This window comes from Xenia sp. Carnegie-2017, unplaced genomic scaffold (assembly GCF_021976095.1).
Source record: "Xenia sp. Carnegie-2017 unplaced genomic scaffold, XeniaSp_v1 HiC_scaffold_23, whole genome shotgun sequence".
Taxonomy (NCBI): Eukaryota; Metazoa; Cnidaria; class Anthozoa; order Malacalcyonacea; family Xeniidae; genus Xenia; species Xenia sp. Carnegie-2017.
In genome coordinates, this window is record NW_025813486.1 from 43,275 (window position 1) to 60,493 (window position 17,219).

At 35.1% G+C, this 17,219-nt stretch overlaps 1 protein-coding gene across 1 annotated transcript; it reads left to right on the plus strand.

Annotated features, from left to right (window-relative positions):
* Positions 1–58: 58 nt before the first annotated feature.
* LOC124447657 (protein eyes shut homolog) lies at positions 59–5,825 on the plus strand. The gene is made up of 8 exons (XM_046998625.1): positions 59–300; positions 380–435; positions 723–827; positions 1,757–1,873; positions 2,169–2,279; positions 4,389–4,623; positions 5,337–5,614; positions 5,689–5,825. The coding sequence occupies exons 1-8, from the start codon at positions 95–97 to the stop codon at positions 5,691–5,693; spliced, it is 1,113 nt and encodes a 370-aa protein (XP_046854581.1). The 5' UTR covers positions 59–94; the 3' UTR covers positions 5,694–5,825.
* The last annotated feature ends 11,394 nt before the right edge of the window (positions 5,826–17,219 follow it).

Here is a 17,219-nt window from a genome sequence, read left to right on the forward strand (position 1 = left end):
GAATAGTTGTTCGTACATAAATAAATTTATCCTTGAAAGTTCATTATCTGTTATGTAGAAAAACATGCAGTAACAAAGGAGAAATTTTCACAGAATGCGGATCTGCTTGTGCAAAACATGTCGTGATATATCACGTGGTTTAAAATGCAGTGAAAGATGCATTCCTGGATGCCAGTGTCCAAAAGGATCTTACTTGGACGAGAAGAATCATTGCGTTCCTATGAAGGAATGCCCATGTTTCTTTGAAGGAAATTATTACAAGGCGGGTGAAAGTGTGAAAGTTGGACGTTGTAAAACCTGGTCGGTATTTCTTCAAGCATAATTATACCAATAATTTTTATTTCACTATAGTTTCGTTTTTGTTTTGTCTTTTCTTCAGTACGTGTAATATGGGAGCTATGGCGTGTGTGGAAGACCGGAATTGCTCCTCCAAAAGTGAGAATAACATTGCGTTTTTAAGGCTTGAAAGATGTCGAAATAAGACAAGTGAAATGCGGTGATTAGTCACCCGCAAAAGTTCTTAATTAAATTTTATATTAAAAACTTATGAACATGAGTTTTATCAAACAAAATACCTTTTAACAATCAGCTGTAGAACATTCACTTTTTGCTACACAAGAAGATTTTAACGTTTTTTTAACATATATCAACTCTTTTGTTATTTAATTCTTCAAACACAAACCTATTCTAACAAATGCTTACTATACTAAATATGTTTATAGGTCCTTGTGAATCGTTCCCATGCAAAAATGATGGTGGTTGTCTCGAGGAAGGAGATACATTCTCTTGTATTTGTATCAATGGATATCATGGCAAAACTTGTGAAGGTTTGTTATGTTACACTTATAATTAAGGAACTGCACAAGTCAAATAACAATTCTTTTTATTGTTATTGCTTTAAGTTTCAATTGCTTTTATACAATATACGTGTCGCAAATAAACCAATCACAACGTTACGGCAAGTACTAACGAACATAAAGGACAAAGAACAACCCAACGAACGACAAGGTGCAGTTTACAAAATAAACTGCTCCGACTGCCACGCCTCCTATATCGGGGAAACTGGCAGAAACTTAAACATAAGACTTACTGAACACAAACGAGCTACTAAAAAACAAGACAAAACTAATCACATTGCCGAACATCACCGAATCACAAAGCACAAATTGACTGGGACTCGGGAAAATGCATTACTTACAGTACTGACTATAGACAACGGCTTACATTAGAAAGTTGGTGTACCAACTTGGAACAAACCCCCCTGAACAGGTCACAGCAATTAGCGGGACCTTGAAAACGACTTATTCACAATACAAACAAACGATCAACAAAAAACATTACACTTCACACTAATTCACAATGACAATACACAATTGACACCCACACATACAACTAGAAATGTCACAACTAAATCACACATCACAACTAAAAATAAAAATATTACACAAATAATTCACTATGACAATACACATTTCCTGTACACCCATTACAATGACGTAAAAACCAGATAACAAATACGGCTAACCTGACGTTTACTCCTCATTTGACTCTGAAGATGACTACCGCTAAGGTTGTCGAAACGTCTGTCAACAACAACAAAAACAGTCCTTCTCAGAACTATACCAACCTGGACGATTGACATTTACAAACATGTCACATTTCATAGCTAGTTTTTGTGCAATTATATTTAATTATATGCTTTGAATATCAAGGAAAAATATCATTTACTGTAATCCTATAATCTTTCTGTCCATAGAGTTACCACCAACACCATGCGACTCTCGTCCTTGTAAAAACAACGGTATCTGTTCAATTAATGGAGATACATTTTCGTGTGAATGTGCTGTTGGTTTTGAAGGCAACACTTGTGAAGGTTTGTAAAGTTTAAGTTTTCTTAAAGTAATTTGTAAAAAAATACAATTTTATATCAATGTATAAGAGTTGAATATGGGTCAAAAATGTTTTATAATCATTCAAATATCAGATACAACTTTGTTTTTACATACTGTGACTGGCATATCGTACCAATGGAAATTGTTTTGAATGTCTAAAACACAAACAAAACTACCTCATAAACATAAGCTACATATGATATTAGCAATAAAAGACAAACTTTTAAATGCATTTTATTACAAAAATTCTGATATATATTTTTTTTTTACTTTTAGTTACGAATGCATGTGCAAAAGGACCTTGTAAAAATGAAGGTGTTTGTACAATTGTTGGATCTTCTTATAAATGTGAATGTAAATTTGGTTTTACTGGAAAGAATTGCGAACGTAAGTCCACTCATATATTTTCTTAATGAAAAATTAGTTTCCAACAATTTTGGTACAAATTACGTAATTATGGCATAATTTATTAATCTTTAAACTTTTCATAAATTTTAGGTGCATAGCACCAACAGAACATTAACTTGAATTTAATTCAAGTTATTGTCATTAGTCGTTATTAATTGACATAGTTTTCTATTTTAACAAATAAATTCGGCAAAAAGACTGCAAATTTAAGCATATACCTGGGTAATCATTTCATAAGTGGCCTGAAGAGTCAATGATTTTTCCAAATCAAACGAGGATATTTGTTGACACCTGGTACGAAACATGGTTCTTCAATATACAACGGAGATTGTTACGTAAAGATTCAATAACAAAGAGCACAATATAATTTAAGTTTACTAAAACATAAATTTTTGACTTTGTTACAAATTTTACTATAAACTACTGCTTTAAAAAGCAGCGTATTCTCCAATGTGCGCCACGTCCTGTGAACTATACCCAGACAGCACCTCACGGCCAAATAAGAAATAAGGCAACTTTGAGGCCCAAAACGTCAAGGAAGGTCAAATTTTAGGGTAATAAAATATATTGCAAATATATGCTAAAATTGATTTAGGCACTTTTACATTCCAATTTCAAGCCAATCTCCTCAACACACAAACTTTTAAACGTACCAATTACACTTAGGAGGCAAACTGGTGACTTTTTCGTATGGCCTTCACAAAGCTGAGTATCATATTTTGAAATCAAAATCACAAAACTTGCTTGTGATATGGGAAAGTAATTTCTGCAAAAAAAACATTTATTCAAAAATTTGTAATCGAAATTAAAGTTGAAGAAAATTCTGTTTTAACACTTATTGTCAGTCGGTAATTGTTGACGAACTTTTGAAATAAAATCGGTAATGGGCACAAGTGAATGCGTTGATGAAGGAAAATATAAATGAGTAAAAACTTATCTTACTATAGTCAGATATAGCATTTATATATTATATGTATTCTCTGATGATGATCTTTGGAATAAAGTCGAAACACGGTGCCATCCAGTAAACTGCTATAGTGGCGAGTATCTCTCGCCCATACGCAGTTTTAAGAGATTTGACTCGTCTCCAATCCCTGTGGGCTTGGTAGCTCAACAGGTAGAGCGGTGGACTAGTATCCCGAAGGTGCGAATTGAAATCTCGTGCAAGTCACATGTTTTTCATGTGCATATTAAAAACCGTGTTAGGGTTTATATATTATAGTCAGATTAGGAAGTTAAATACGAGAATTTAAATTTTGTCTATATGTCTGGGGTAAGCTATTGTATTTTTTATTGGAAAATCCTTATTTAATATGACGCTGTAAATTTGTTGCCCTAGATATTTTAATTTGCTTATTTAGTGGTTTTTTATGATTTCCCTCTGGCTGTCAGCCGCAATATTTTTTCTCCCGATTTTCATTCAACAGGATGCAGGTTTAGTGTAACAAATCCATAAAATTATTCTATGTTTGACTGACTTTTGTGTTTGTAATCTAGTATTATCTTGCAGCGTTTACTTCAGCTTTGCCTTTGATTAATTTTACGTCGTGCACGAGTGTTTATCAAAACGTATAAACGAAGACAACTTGTTTTGTATTGATTATTTGTTATGATGACTTTCAACTTTTATAAACTTAAGCTTGTGGTATTCTGTCAGCATAGTCTCATTGATTTGAATAATAAAGTTAATAACTGATAAAATTTTATTTAAGATACTTGTTAATGCAAGTTAAGCAGTAAAACAAAATAAAATGAGTTTTTTCATGTACTTGTCTTTTCAATATCTCCGCATATTACGATGTTTCAAGTCTGCAATTTGACATTCAACCCCCTTCCCTAGTTGTGATCACCTTGCAACGTGTCTGAGTTTAATAACGTTCAAAACCAATTCAAAGCTACTTATGCACATAATCACATAATATATGATTATTTTTTACCTCCATTCTGTCATTCTGTATGCAACCAATGAATATTGTCAAATAATAATGTTGCTTCAAAGATTCTATTTTTAGTCACAATAAAAACTTCCCTAGTGAATTATTGCTCTGTCCTTTCATTTTAAAATATAAATTACGTTATTTATTTTAGTCAACGTTAAGCCAGTCTGCGTAAAAGCAAATTGGTGGGTATCTTTCAACAAACAAGGATGGTCAACTTGTGACACCACAAACCAGTTTATCACTGGCTTTTATCGCAGCGCATTGAGTGCCAACTATGATGGACTTTACCGTCTTGAAGAAGCCAAATGCTGCAAATCTAGTCCAATATATATTGGACAGAAAAGTATTTGCCAAAATGCTGACTGGTGGGACTCTTTAAACAAGTTAGTATTTTCCCCCAGAATCAATCTTTTAACTGGTATTAATTGTCTTTTGGTTCATTTTCTCAGTTCTTGCTACTATGAAAATGAAGGAAACGTAAGGAATTTGGATACATTTCTTGCACTATGATTTAAAATGATTAACTTTTATGATTGTTTAGTTTCACGTAAAAATGCGTACCAATATTTACAGGTTTTTTTTAAAAGGTTGATCCAGGATAGTGCTTACTATTCTCACTTTCAATTTTGATTTTTATCAAGTTTTGTACTTTTATGCTTTTGTTACCTAATTGTGAACACTGATGGTATTAGTAGCAACCGATAGCCGAATCATTTTTAGCCTCTTAACGTGGCAACTTAAACAGCTTTTCAATTAAAAACAAGGCGCAATGTCTTGAAAGTTGTCCTTTAATTTAGTGAAAAAATTTTCTTATGATCTTTTGTCTGTTGGTTTTCCATGTGCTCGTAGCTAGCTACATTTTAACTTGTGTAGCAACACTTTCTAATGAAGATTTACGTAATAAAATTGACTTATTTAAGACTGTATACATAAATGTATAAATAATATGAAAAAATATGCAGGATAAGCTGTTTAACTCTAAATGCTGAACAACAACAAAAAACGACAAAAAATAGTAAATGCAGTCCTCTGTGTGTCATTCAGTCCTCAAAAAAAAATAAAGATAGAAATTTATTTCCTTAAAAATGTATTTCAGAAAAGGATGGAGTGTTTGTTCAAATGGATATTTTCTAAATGGTCTCTATCGCACAAACGGACACCACTTACATAACCTCGAAGAGGGAAAATGTTGCAAACCAGTCAATCATCCCGACAAGTATAATGATTGTTACCATGAAAATATCAAGAATGATTTCAACAAAAAAGGATGGACAGTGTGTAAAAAAGATGGCTACTACGTCACTGGGTTAAGACGAGATTCTGGGGATTGGCTAAAGGATATTGACAGTTTTAAATGCTGTAAAATGTGGAGTGGTAAGAATCACAAAAACTAATTTTTTTTTAATCATTAAGTAAAAGTAAATGCTTCATTATCTCTGTTTGTGTAGGTTGAAGCTCCATGCCAACCACGTGATAAATAAGCAAGTAATGATTTTATAAAAAAAAGTTGTTGTTGTAGTTAGAAACCGTTATTTCAGTTATTTTGTAAACTCATTTTTCAAATAAAACTTTGATACAAAAGGAATGTGGATATTTTTAACTTTTCATACCACAAATGGCATGTCCATGAAGTTTTAACGCAAGATTCCCTTCATTTCTATAATCATACTTGTCTGTATAGTTTAATTGTATGATGATACATGTATATGGCCTTCACTATTTTGTTCGTGAGAACAGTTGCGATAATAATATTCAAAATTGTGTATTTGTTATTTGTTAAAAATCAGCTACAGTATCACTCCTACTTAGCGAGAAAATTATAATTTTTCACTACACATATGGCATAAAAAAGTAGAATCTTATAAACGACCATATGCGATGTCATTGATCTATTGCTCTGAAATGGAGCTATAGTATAACAATTTAATTTTTTTTATCGATAATTACTATAAATTATTTCGTCGATTTATGAGTCAGAAAATGGGAAAGCTGAATATTCTCGCAAACTAAAAACAAATAAATCGTCGTAAACAATGTAAGAAGTGATTTCAATTTCATCAAAATTTAAACCAAGAAACATAGCTACTCGTTATAGGAAACAAACAAACATCAATTTATTATCATACTAGAGAGGTTACTAAAAATTGACCTCTTTGTTTTTAGAATTAATATCAATCTATTCAATACCAATTTTAGGCTTTTTTGCAATGGGTTGATTTCTTAGATAGAAACTTCTGGTTTGATGTCGTTCAGCAAGGCTAAGTGCAACATTAGTGAAGTTTCCAAGGTATGAAGCCAATCTTTTAAAGTAACTGTGCTTTGCTTCGTATCGCATGCACCAGCTCCGAATCATTGGTCCAAATCTGAAAAAATCAAGGACTCATGTTAGCTAGAGGGAAACCAATGATGTAACTTTTACATGCATTTTCAGTTACATACCACATTTTCATTAATAAACTAAGATACAAACCAGCAAAATCATACCTGTAAACATGAGCTGGGTAATGAACCAAGTAATGCATCTTGGGTATAACTGAAAGCCAGGATAAAGCTGGGTGAATTTCCACAAAATTCCTCCAGGTATGCTTCCAGGATAGCAGGTTCATCAGTGTTTGTGATTGGTGAAAAAACAATGTCAACAATTTTAAGGAGCAACAGAAAATATATCCACTTTTCTTCATCCTGAGGAATGGCATTGCCGTGAGCTGAAGGAAGGAATTTTCCATGGCTCGAAGCAACGGGTCGAATGCTCAATAAAATTATTTGTAAAATCCGGAGAAACTTTTATTTTTAAACAAATTATAACTTGTATAATTTTGTATTAAACTTTTTCTGCCTATATCTGTCCAATAAATTACTTTACGAGGAAACAGACAGATAGGTAGAAACTATAGTGAAAGTAACGTAATGAGTTATTCAAAGAAACGTGTAGGAAAATCTAAACTGTAAGAGAAAGTGAACTTTAGAAACAACAATATGGTTTCGTAACATGAATTATTAACAGTCTGAAAATTTATGTAAATGAAAGACACAAAACAACAAGTTGTGATTAAGGAATAAAATAATTATAGGGAAAAAATCAGAGCATTAAACAATGGACAATGTGGTAATGAAGGAAGTGATGCAGCACGTGTGTATAATTGAGTATATCTGTCAAAATTTAGGGAATTCAAATGTAAGCATGCAACTTGGCAAAAGGAAAATAAAGGAAGAGATATACAGATCCATGCCGGAACGAGACCAAAATCCTTGTAGCGGTGCTTGAACCAGAGTTGTTGGCGTATGCGTCTGACGTTGCTTGCAAAACGTGAAACTAAAGGACTGAACAAACTGAAGGAACTCATACCAACAACAGTAAGTGATACTTTACTTTCTACGATACAAACTATTGCAGAGAAACGAGCAAACAAGACAGAGACACGACACCAAATCAAACAACAACAAAAACTTGAACGTTTAAAGCAAACTAAAACACGTACAAGACAAAAACATGACGATAACTGGGTGAGGCATATTTCTTCCCGATCATTAGACGAAACTGAAACGCGACTACTATCTTACGGACTAGAACACTCCATAACACCTAGACGAATTCCGACTGAGACGATAGTATCAAGTGTCGAGGCTGTCTTAGGGAATCAAAGAGACTTGTCAGAGAACAAAAGACGAGATCAGAAGCAGGATAGCCTCCGCTTTGCAATCGTCCTCTATACGTGACAACAACTTGACAAAAGACGAACAACAAGCACTCAAACGACTAAAACACCACTACAACATCGTCATTTTACCAGCAGACAAAGGACGCGTGACTGTGGTCATGGACAGGAATGATTACTTAAACAAAATGGACACCCTCGTTAACGACAAACAAACGTACGAAAAACTCAAAAGAGACCCAACACCATCACTAGTACGCAAACCTGACAGCAAGATCTGCTCTATGAGAAAATCTAACATCATATCTGAACGTATTTACTATCGACTCAGATGTTCAGTACCACGACCACCCAGACTATACGGACTACCAAAACTTCACAAACCACAAATACCCATCCGAACAATTGTATCATTCTGTGGTTTGCCTACTTAAGGACTCTCAAAGTACTTGACTAAAATACTGCAACCACTTACAAACAAATCAAAACACAAGCTACAATCCGCTGAAACTTTCATTAAAAAACTGTGCACTATTTAAATACTGGACAACAATTTACTAGTGTCTTTTGATAAGAAATCACTGTTCACCTGTATTCCACTTAATCTGGCACTTACTTGTACAAAAACCCTCATTACAAACACCACGGACGAACTGCCATTAACGACAGAAGACATTATGGAGCTACTGGAGCTCTGCCTCACCTTACGACATACAAACATGCACTACCTTTTTGGTTTTACTACGTAGATGACACAATCACAGCACTACATGCATACGAGATTGATGACTTTCACACTCACATCAACAAACAGCCACATACAATTTACCAAAGATGTCGAAGAAAACGGAACTCTTCCTTTCCTCGACTGTTTGGTAAAACATCACAATCAAAAACTACGAACAACAGTTTATCGCAAGCCAACACATACTGACTGACTACTAGACCAATCATCTTACAACCCTACATTACACAAAGCCACCACAATCAGAACATTAACAAGACGGGCGCAAATCATATGTGATTCACCGAACGCTCTACACAATGAAAACAACTGCAAACCCAACGAACCCAACGAAACGAACAACTCAGTGACAACAGCAACGATACCTTACATCAAAAGTACGTCTGAAACTATCTCGCGCATCTTACGACCATACAACATACGTATCGCACATAAACCATCACAACGGTACGACAAGTACTAACGAACATAAAGGACATGAACAACCCAACGAACGACAAGGTGCAGTCTACAAAATAAACTGCTCCGACTGCCACGCCTCCTATATCAGGGAAACTGGCAGGAACTTAAACATTACACTTACTGAACACAAACGAGCTACTAAGAAACAAGACAAAACTATTCCACTGCCAAACATCACCGAATCACAAAGCACAACATTGGCTGGGACTCGGCAAAATGCATTACTTACAGTGCTGACTATAGACAACGGCTTACATTAGAAAATTGGTACACCAACTTGGAACAAACCCCCCTGAAAAGATCCCAGAAATTACCGGCACCTTACAAACGACTTATTCACAATACAAACGAACGATCAACTAAAAACAATACACTTCACACTAATTCACAATGACAATACACAATTGACACCCACACATTACAACTAATAACATCAAACCCAAATCACACATCACAAATAAAAATAAAAAATTTCACTTCACAATAATTCACAATGACAATACACATTTCATGTACAAATAATACCATGACGTAAAAATCAGATAACAAATACGACTAACCTGACGTTTACTCCTCATTTGACTCTGAAGATGACTACCGCTAAGGTTGTCGATATGTCAGTAAACCACAACAAAAACAGTCCTTCTCAGGATTATACCAACCTGGACGATCGACATTTACAAACATGTAACGATACTCCCGGTTTCAAATCATTTATTTTAATTTACTTCAAAAATTTCAGCTTGATAAAGGCGCTATTTGATCTATAGACTAATTCTACGTATCATCATTTTATTTATGCAAAAAAGTTATTCTATTATCTTAGGAAGAAAAGTATGTTCAGAATTTTTTTTATCTCCAAGAACAAAGGTACCTACACGTACATCGCTGCTTTTTATTACAGAAAACATATTTCGTAATTGTCAGTACAGTACATAATTGAGAAGTAGACGTTAATTAAGGGATATAGATAATCGTTGTTTTCCATGAAGCCCATGGATGGTTTGCTTATGATACCTGAAGAAACAGAAGTATAAAACGTTTAACGTCGTCTTAACTTATAAGTGCATAATAAAGGCACAGTGTCAAAAGAAGTTAATCGAAACATTGCTTGGTTTAGTTTATAAGAAGAACTCTTGTAAAAAAGATAAAACTCGAAAGCAAAAAACCCCCGTTTTCGGTCCATGCTTCCCGATACCTTTTAAAGCGTAAGGCACTAGAACGCTGCATGTTAACGTTTCGGTAGGAGATTTCGGCCCCTTCCACGCTATCCTACTTGGGGATGTCAATAGCAAGCTTCAGCCCATCAGACCCCGAGATCACCTGCGATAGGCTTTGCTTGGGGTACGCAGGGAGAGTGCGGTCGCGACCCGAAACGTCTGGACCCCTAAGCCACTGCATACATATCGCACCCAGCTTCCACTGCTAGTTGACATATATTATACATATATTTAGCTTTATATTTATATACATAAATTCAAAGACTTTACGATAGTTGTGGTATTATCGACGTTACTACTGCGCATGCCCAGACAATTTCTTTAATATTTTGGGACTAAGTGAGCTAAATGCCACAACTTTAGTGGAAGTACATATGGCTAGTCGTTGCCATGACTACAAACAGTTAGTTGAGTGGATTGCGCATGCGCAAGTGCATTGCTGATGATTTCTTTATTAAATTGTTACTAAGCATGCTATTTACCTCAAAATCAGTGCTAGTTGATGGAGTGTGGATGCAGTTGGTCGTTGCCATGATCATCAATTTGGGCAGCTGGTCAAGTTGACTGCGCATGCGCAGATGATTTATCTGAAAATTTGTGACTGAGCAAGCTAATCATCGTAATCGGTACTGGTACATACAGTTAGTCATTGCCATGAACATGAATTCGGAGAGTTGGTAGAGATGATTAGGCTTACGCGCAGAAGGGTCGCAAGTGTCGGGGCCTTTCATTTTTTTCTCCTCGCGTATGTTGTGCCGCGCATATCGGCATCAATTATTCCAGCAAGATACTTAGGGCTTTTTTCTTGTTCCCAACCACTGAAATGACACGACGTCATTTCTTATATTGAAATATTTTCGATTTTATTGTGAAGAAATGACTTCGTGTAATTGCAGTTGTTGGAAACAAGTGAAAAACCCTAAGTATCTTCCTGGAATGATGGCGGACCTAAGGACGCGGTGTACACTTCTAAGGAGTGGCCCTTCCGTTTAATATTTATCATGTGGTAAGACTCACATACTATGTTTAAATTTAAGTACATATTCTGGGATTCCAACCAACCTTCAAGGAATTATCAAATAATGTGGCTCGCCAACGTAGGCTGCTGGCAACAATAGCATAAAATATTCATTTGTATTGATCCAAACATGGCAGTCTTGACGCAACATACGCACCAAGAATATTTCATTTACAAATTTTAAATAGGCAGATTGCGCCAATAACACTGTCGTGGTCTTGTTGAATTTTTCACTTGTGGTTTAAATAATTGTCTTGGGTTAAAGCAGTTTACGCGTTCTCAAACGATTTAGCCAATAATTTAATTAAACTAAGACTTCGTTTACATTGCACCGGATTGCTACCAGGGAAGGTTTATTTTCTATGTATTAAAAGTCGGCGATAACGTCCAATATCAGAGAAACAATAAAATAGATTGAATCTATCAACTCAATAAAAATTTAATCCAACCAGTTACCCCCTTTAAAGCAAATGAAGATGTTGTGATGAGCACATCCGGTATAGCGGAAACGCAGCTTAGATGAAAGAATGCAACTTCAGGTCGGAAAATTAATGGGACGACTGTTTCCATTGAAAAAGAGTTTAATAAATTAACGCTCATATACAAACATTTTATGATTAAACTGTTACAATTTGACTTACAGCTAAAATTATTCAACGTGGAATTATATCCCTCGTAATATTTATCATTTTTTTAACAGTTCACCATCGATTCACATATTATACAGGCAAAGCATAAAAACAATCGCGTCATCTTTAGCCAAAGTCTCCAGTCCTTAATGGAAACTAATGAAACAGATTGAGAAAAGGACAAAATGAGAAGGATCTGGAACTTACATTATTGTGCTATTTCTGCACTGGTTTTCAGATGACATAATTTGTTGTGATTTGAGTAAGTTCCTTTGTGGCAATTAGTCAGTAAAAGGCTGCTTTAGTTGGCTGGAAGTGTTTCAAATCTGGTTTTTAAAAGAATTCGACAATCGTGTCATCCATAAAAACCAATTTACAGATAATCATGATTTAGGTATTCATACTGCAGAACAATGAAACATAGCAAACTACAAAGTAAATGGTTTGAACCCGGGAGTATCGTTATATGTTTGTAAATGATGATCGTCCAGGTTAATAAAGTCCTGAGAAGGACTGTTTTTGATGTTGTTGACTGACGTTTCGACAACCTTAGCGGTAGTCATCTTCAGAGTCATTTACAAACATATAGCAAACTACAAGAAATTATGTCATGTGAAAACAAGTCCTATCCCATTTTTCTCTGTTGTGCATAAACATTGGATTCGTTTGCAACAATTTGTGGGGTTCTTCAGTTTATCCCAAAGAGTCATGAAAGGTGATGATCATTCTGCTGATTCCGTAGATGAATAATTTGTTTTATTATCCTCAAGTACAACAGCATCTCTCATAACAAAATCATGTGGAGTAAACATATTTTCGTGTAAGTTTGTGTCCTTTGAAAATTCACGGGAAATTTCATCTTCATTTTGTTGCCTAGATAACGTGACAAATTCGTCATGTAAGCCTGACTGAAGGCACCAAACAGAACCCATCCTATCCATTGATACCAAATCATTAGAATTACCAGCATCTGCGCAATCTTTAATGTCTTTTTTTCTTGCTTGCTCAGCATAATTTCTCTGCGCAACAAAGGGTTTTTACGAGGACGTCCACGTTTTCGCTTTAAAATCACATTGTTGCGCCTCTTCTTTGCGCTGACAACTGTCCGTCGTTTAGTCTTAGGCTTAAATCCCACAAGAAACTATAATTCAGAACACGGATTTGTGTGAAATAATAATTGATCATTGACATTAGCAGATTCGGAGATATTGTCTATTGTCGTAGTAAGGATGGGTAAATCTTCCTTGTCAGCAGGATTTTCACAGCATTCAACACCCGAGTCATATGAACATGTGGCGCCGTCGGCAAGAAATTCTAAACAAAAAAGACAGTGTGCATTTGGCATACTTAATTGTTGTTTACGTACATGATACGAAATTTTGTTGCCTTAAATAAAAGATCTTCGAAAAATGTAATGGACTCTCTTTCTTACATTAAAGTTTGCATGCTTAGACTGCGTTCACATAAGAACGGAACAAAACTCTGGCAGTATAGTTTCATACCGTTTCACACTGTTAACAAGATACCTTAAGAGTTTTGCCCCGTTTTGTTATTGTGTTTGAACTACACTGGATTGATGGCGGCATTCAGTCTATTCGAGTCATAATTATTTGGAGTCTTTAAATTTTTGCGGACCATATTTATCGCAGTGACAGACGTGTAAAAAATATTCGCAGAAAAGTATTGCGGAATTAAAGGTGATAAGGATAAAATCTTCATTCCGTCAATTATGACGCTACTATTCAAAACGTATTTTCAAATGGAAAATATCAACCACAGATACTGTGAAAAACAATAACAAAACATCACAGCAAGTACTAGTTTATTTCGAGGAATTCAACTGGTTACATGCAATAATTTACACGAGTTTCTCCTTGGAAGTTTTCGGGATTTGTACGTAAACCTATTTATAGAATCCATTAAATTTTCTAAAAAAGGACGTTCGAAATAATGTTTCATGTATGTATGTCTTTTACATCTATGATTAATACTGAAAAACATTTGAGCATATAAATGCATTGCAGCATTGTTAATCAACTTTTTTTCTTAACACTTTTGCTAGATGCTGTCAATCTTTACTTTCAAGAAATCAAGTTGTTGCCTCATTTTTTGCTTTTTTTCAACTCTATTGTCTATGCAGCTTATGCTGAACATTATGAATGATTCACTTACTATGCTTGTGTACTTTCATATACAAGAAGTGACTTTTTGTTGAAAACATTGTCTGCCCAACATACATTTTTATCAAACAGGTTTGATTGTTGATGAATAAAAAATGTAATCACAACGTTTGAATTGATTGCTAAAAAAATTACTGGCTCATTGCTCTTGTCAACTTAGTTTTACTTTAATCTTGAGCAATGGTTTGCCCTACTTCATATAGTGGTTGGCTTAGCAAACTGAGCCTTGAATAAATTTCTATTTTTGTAATTTAAGACCTTGAGCAAGTTGCTTTAACTTTGTTAAAAACTGAACTGAGCTTCATAAAGGTCCGATGCTTATAAATTCAGATATTTAGAGTAATCTCTACTTTGTTTATCGTAAAATCATTTCCAAAATTCAAAATCGTATTAGCGAGTTGCTTCTTTTTTTAAGGAACAAGTTCTATTTATGCCACTTTAGCAGTTTAAGATTCTTATTAAAATTAAATAAAAGAGGCAGTTATAGTAATTTTCACAATATAGTTGCTTTTTAAAGCTTTTTATAGCGTATATGTTTGTAAATATTGAGCCTTTTCATTTAGATATGTTTACGCGGAACATTAGATCTATAAATTAATTTTACATTTTGTCATTTTATTTAGGGATTTTTTGTTGTCAATGTGTGGCTTTTTCCCTTACAAGAATTCTTTTCATAAAAGGCATGACAACTTAAAAGTACACGCAATGTCTTTTTAAAAACTTGATGTATTTTCTATTGTTCTTTATTTTGAGATTCTACAATTTATTTCAAAGTTTTGATTCCGTAGAGTTGGACACATATCTAATTTGCTATTTTTTCAACTGAATAAACTGCAGACTGAGTTTTTGAAAATTTGTACTGACAATTGCCAAATATGTTTTCTGTAATAAAAAGCATCGATGTACGTATACGTACCTTAGTTCTTGGTGTAGCAAATTTCTCCTTTGCACGTTAGCACAAAGCAGTTATGTGTCCGCCGGTTCTCAATGGGACTGTATACTATCTAAAGCTAGCGCGCAGTCAAACAGAACTCTCAAATGTCATCAATTGAATTTTCTAGTCAAAGTTATACATCAATTCAATTCATGCTCCTTACTCTTTCACAGGCATCAACAAAAGACAATGCCGTCTTAATGTGATCCTTCTAAAATACTCAATTATCATAAGTTCCTTTTTCCGCTTCAACGATAAGCTCCTAGTCTCAAATAACAATCAAAATTTATTTACCTAATTTCCGACACACTTCACCTTTCAAGCCTTTAAGTCAAACATAACTTTTGTTCGCCAACATGCATCCACAGCTGCAGCCCTTCTGGGTCTTCTATTACTTCCTGCCATGCTCTCCTTTTCACCATCTTCTTATTTCTCACTACCTTGCGCTCCGTTATCATGTACCCTTACATCTATCTCAAGTGGATACGAATTTTGCAGAGCCCTACTTATATACTGAGGCCTTCCTTTACTGACAACTCTGACTTCTGCTCCTCCAACTATATCATCCTTTCCTACGACTAATCTCTCAATTTTCGTTGTTTTCCAAATCCCTCTTTTTAAACTAAACTTTCGTCAAAAAGAAGAACGACATCACCTACTTTTGGACAAAAACTGCCCTTAACATTTCCGACCTTATGGTATTCTTTTAAATTTGTTAAGTACTCCTTCCTCTACCTTGACCAATAATGTGTCCTCAATTTCGCTAAGTATCTAAACCTACGTTTTATCTCTCCTTCATCTTTATCCCTAATAGCGTTTTGAAATTCTTCGTCTGGAATAGATGCTAATCGTCTTCCAAACATGAGATGGGAAGGATTCAGCTCATTTACATTTACTTAATCATCGTACACATGCGTCAATGTTCTGGAGTTTAACGTACCTTCTACATCAACAAATGTCGTCAACAGTTCTTACCTATTCAATTTAGCATTTTCCAATATCTTCCTCAGACAACCTTTCACCAACGCTACCATTCTTTCAAAAAATCCACCCCACCAAGGTTTCCTTGCCAAATTAATATTCCACACCAACATATTACCTTCCAAAAATGATTTCACCTCCTTGCTATCATAAATCCCCTTCAATGCTTTCTCAGTTGCTTTTAACGTCTTGGCATTGTCCGAAACCATTAGCGAAGGTGTTCCCCTTTGAGTGGTGAACTTTCGCATGCAATTCAAAAAACAACGTGCACATAAACTATCCACTAAATCAAGATGAATTGCTCTTGTCACACAGCAAGAAAATAATGCATTGCACACCTTCACCATCTGCCCACCTTCTTTTGAAAGCAATGGTCCCGCCAAATCCACACCTACCTTACAAAAGTGAGAGGAATATTTTACTCTAAGGTCTGGTAGATCTGCTTGCACTGGTGTTTTGTAAGCCTGGCCTGGATGCCTTCTACAATACATACAATTACAATCACCCTTTTCACATTCTGTCTATCTCAAGGCACCCAAAATTTGCTGCGTGGCTGAGGTAAGGTCGCTCTCATCCCACTATGGTGAGCCTTCCTATGGCAATCTTTAATGATTAATTCTGTTAAGTGGTGATCCTTAGGCAATAAAATTGCTTCCATTGCTTCTAACTCTAACTCTATATTGCCAAGTCTACCCTTACATCTAATCATTCCATTACGCTCCACTATGTTCAATTGTCTGACTATATGCTCATAATCACTACGTTTCCTTCCTTCTTTCTGAGCCCATTCTTTCAACACTTGCTCTGCTATCACCAGCTGTGATACTCTCAATGCTCCCGTATTCTCTGCCTCATGCTTAACTTTTGCCTTCAAATTGTCTACAAACCGTTGAAAAAATGCCATTACCATTACAAGACTTTCTATATCACTGAAATCTCCAAACAACACTTTACTCCCTACTACCTGTGTTGCAACTAATGCAGTCCTTTTTACCTCGGTAAGACTTTCCTCTGTATCATTAACCTCTTTTGCTATTGGCTATTTGCATTGTGGACCTGACAATCACTTTGGTCCTTTCCACCAAAGCACACTTCCCTTTAATTGCGATGCTGCAACTCCCCTAGAACCTAAGTCAGCTGGGTTTTCTACACCT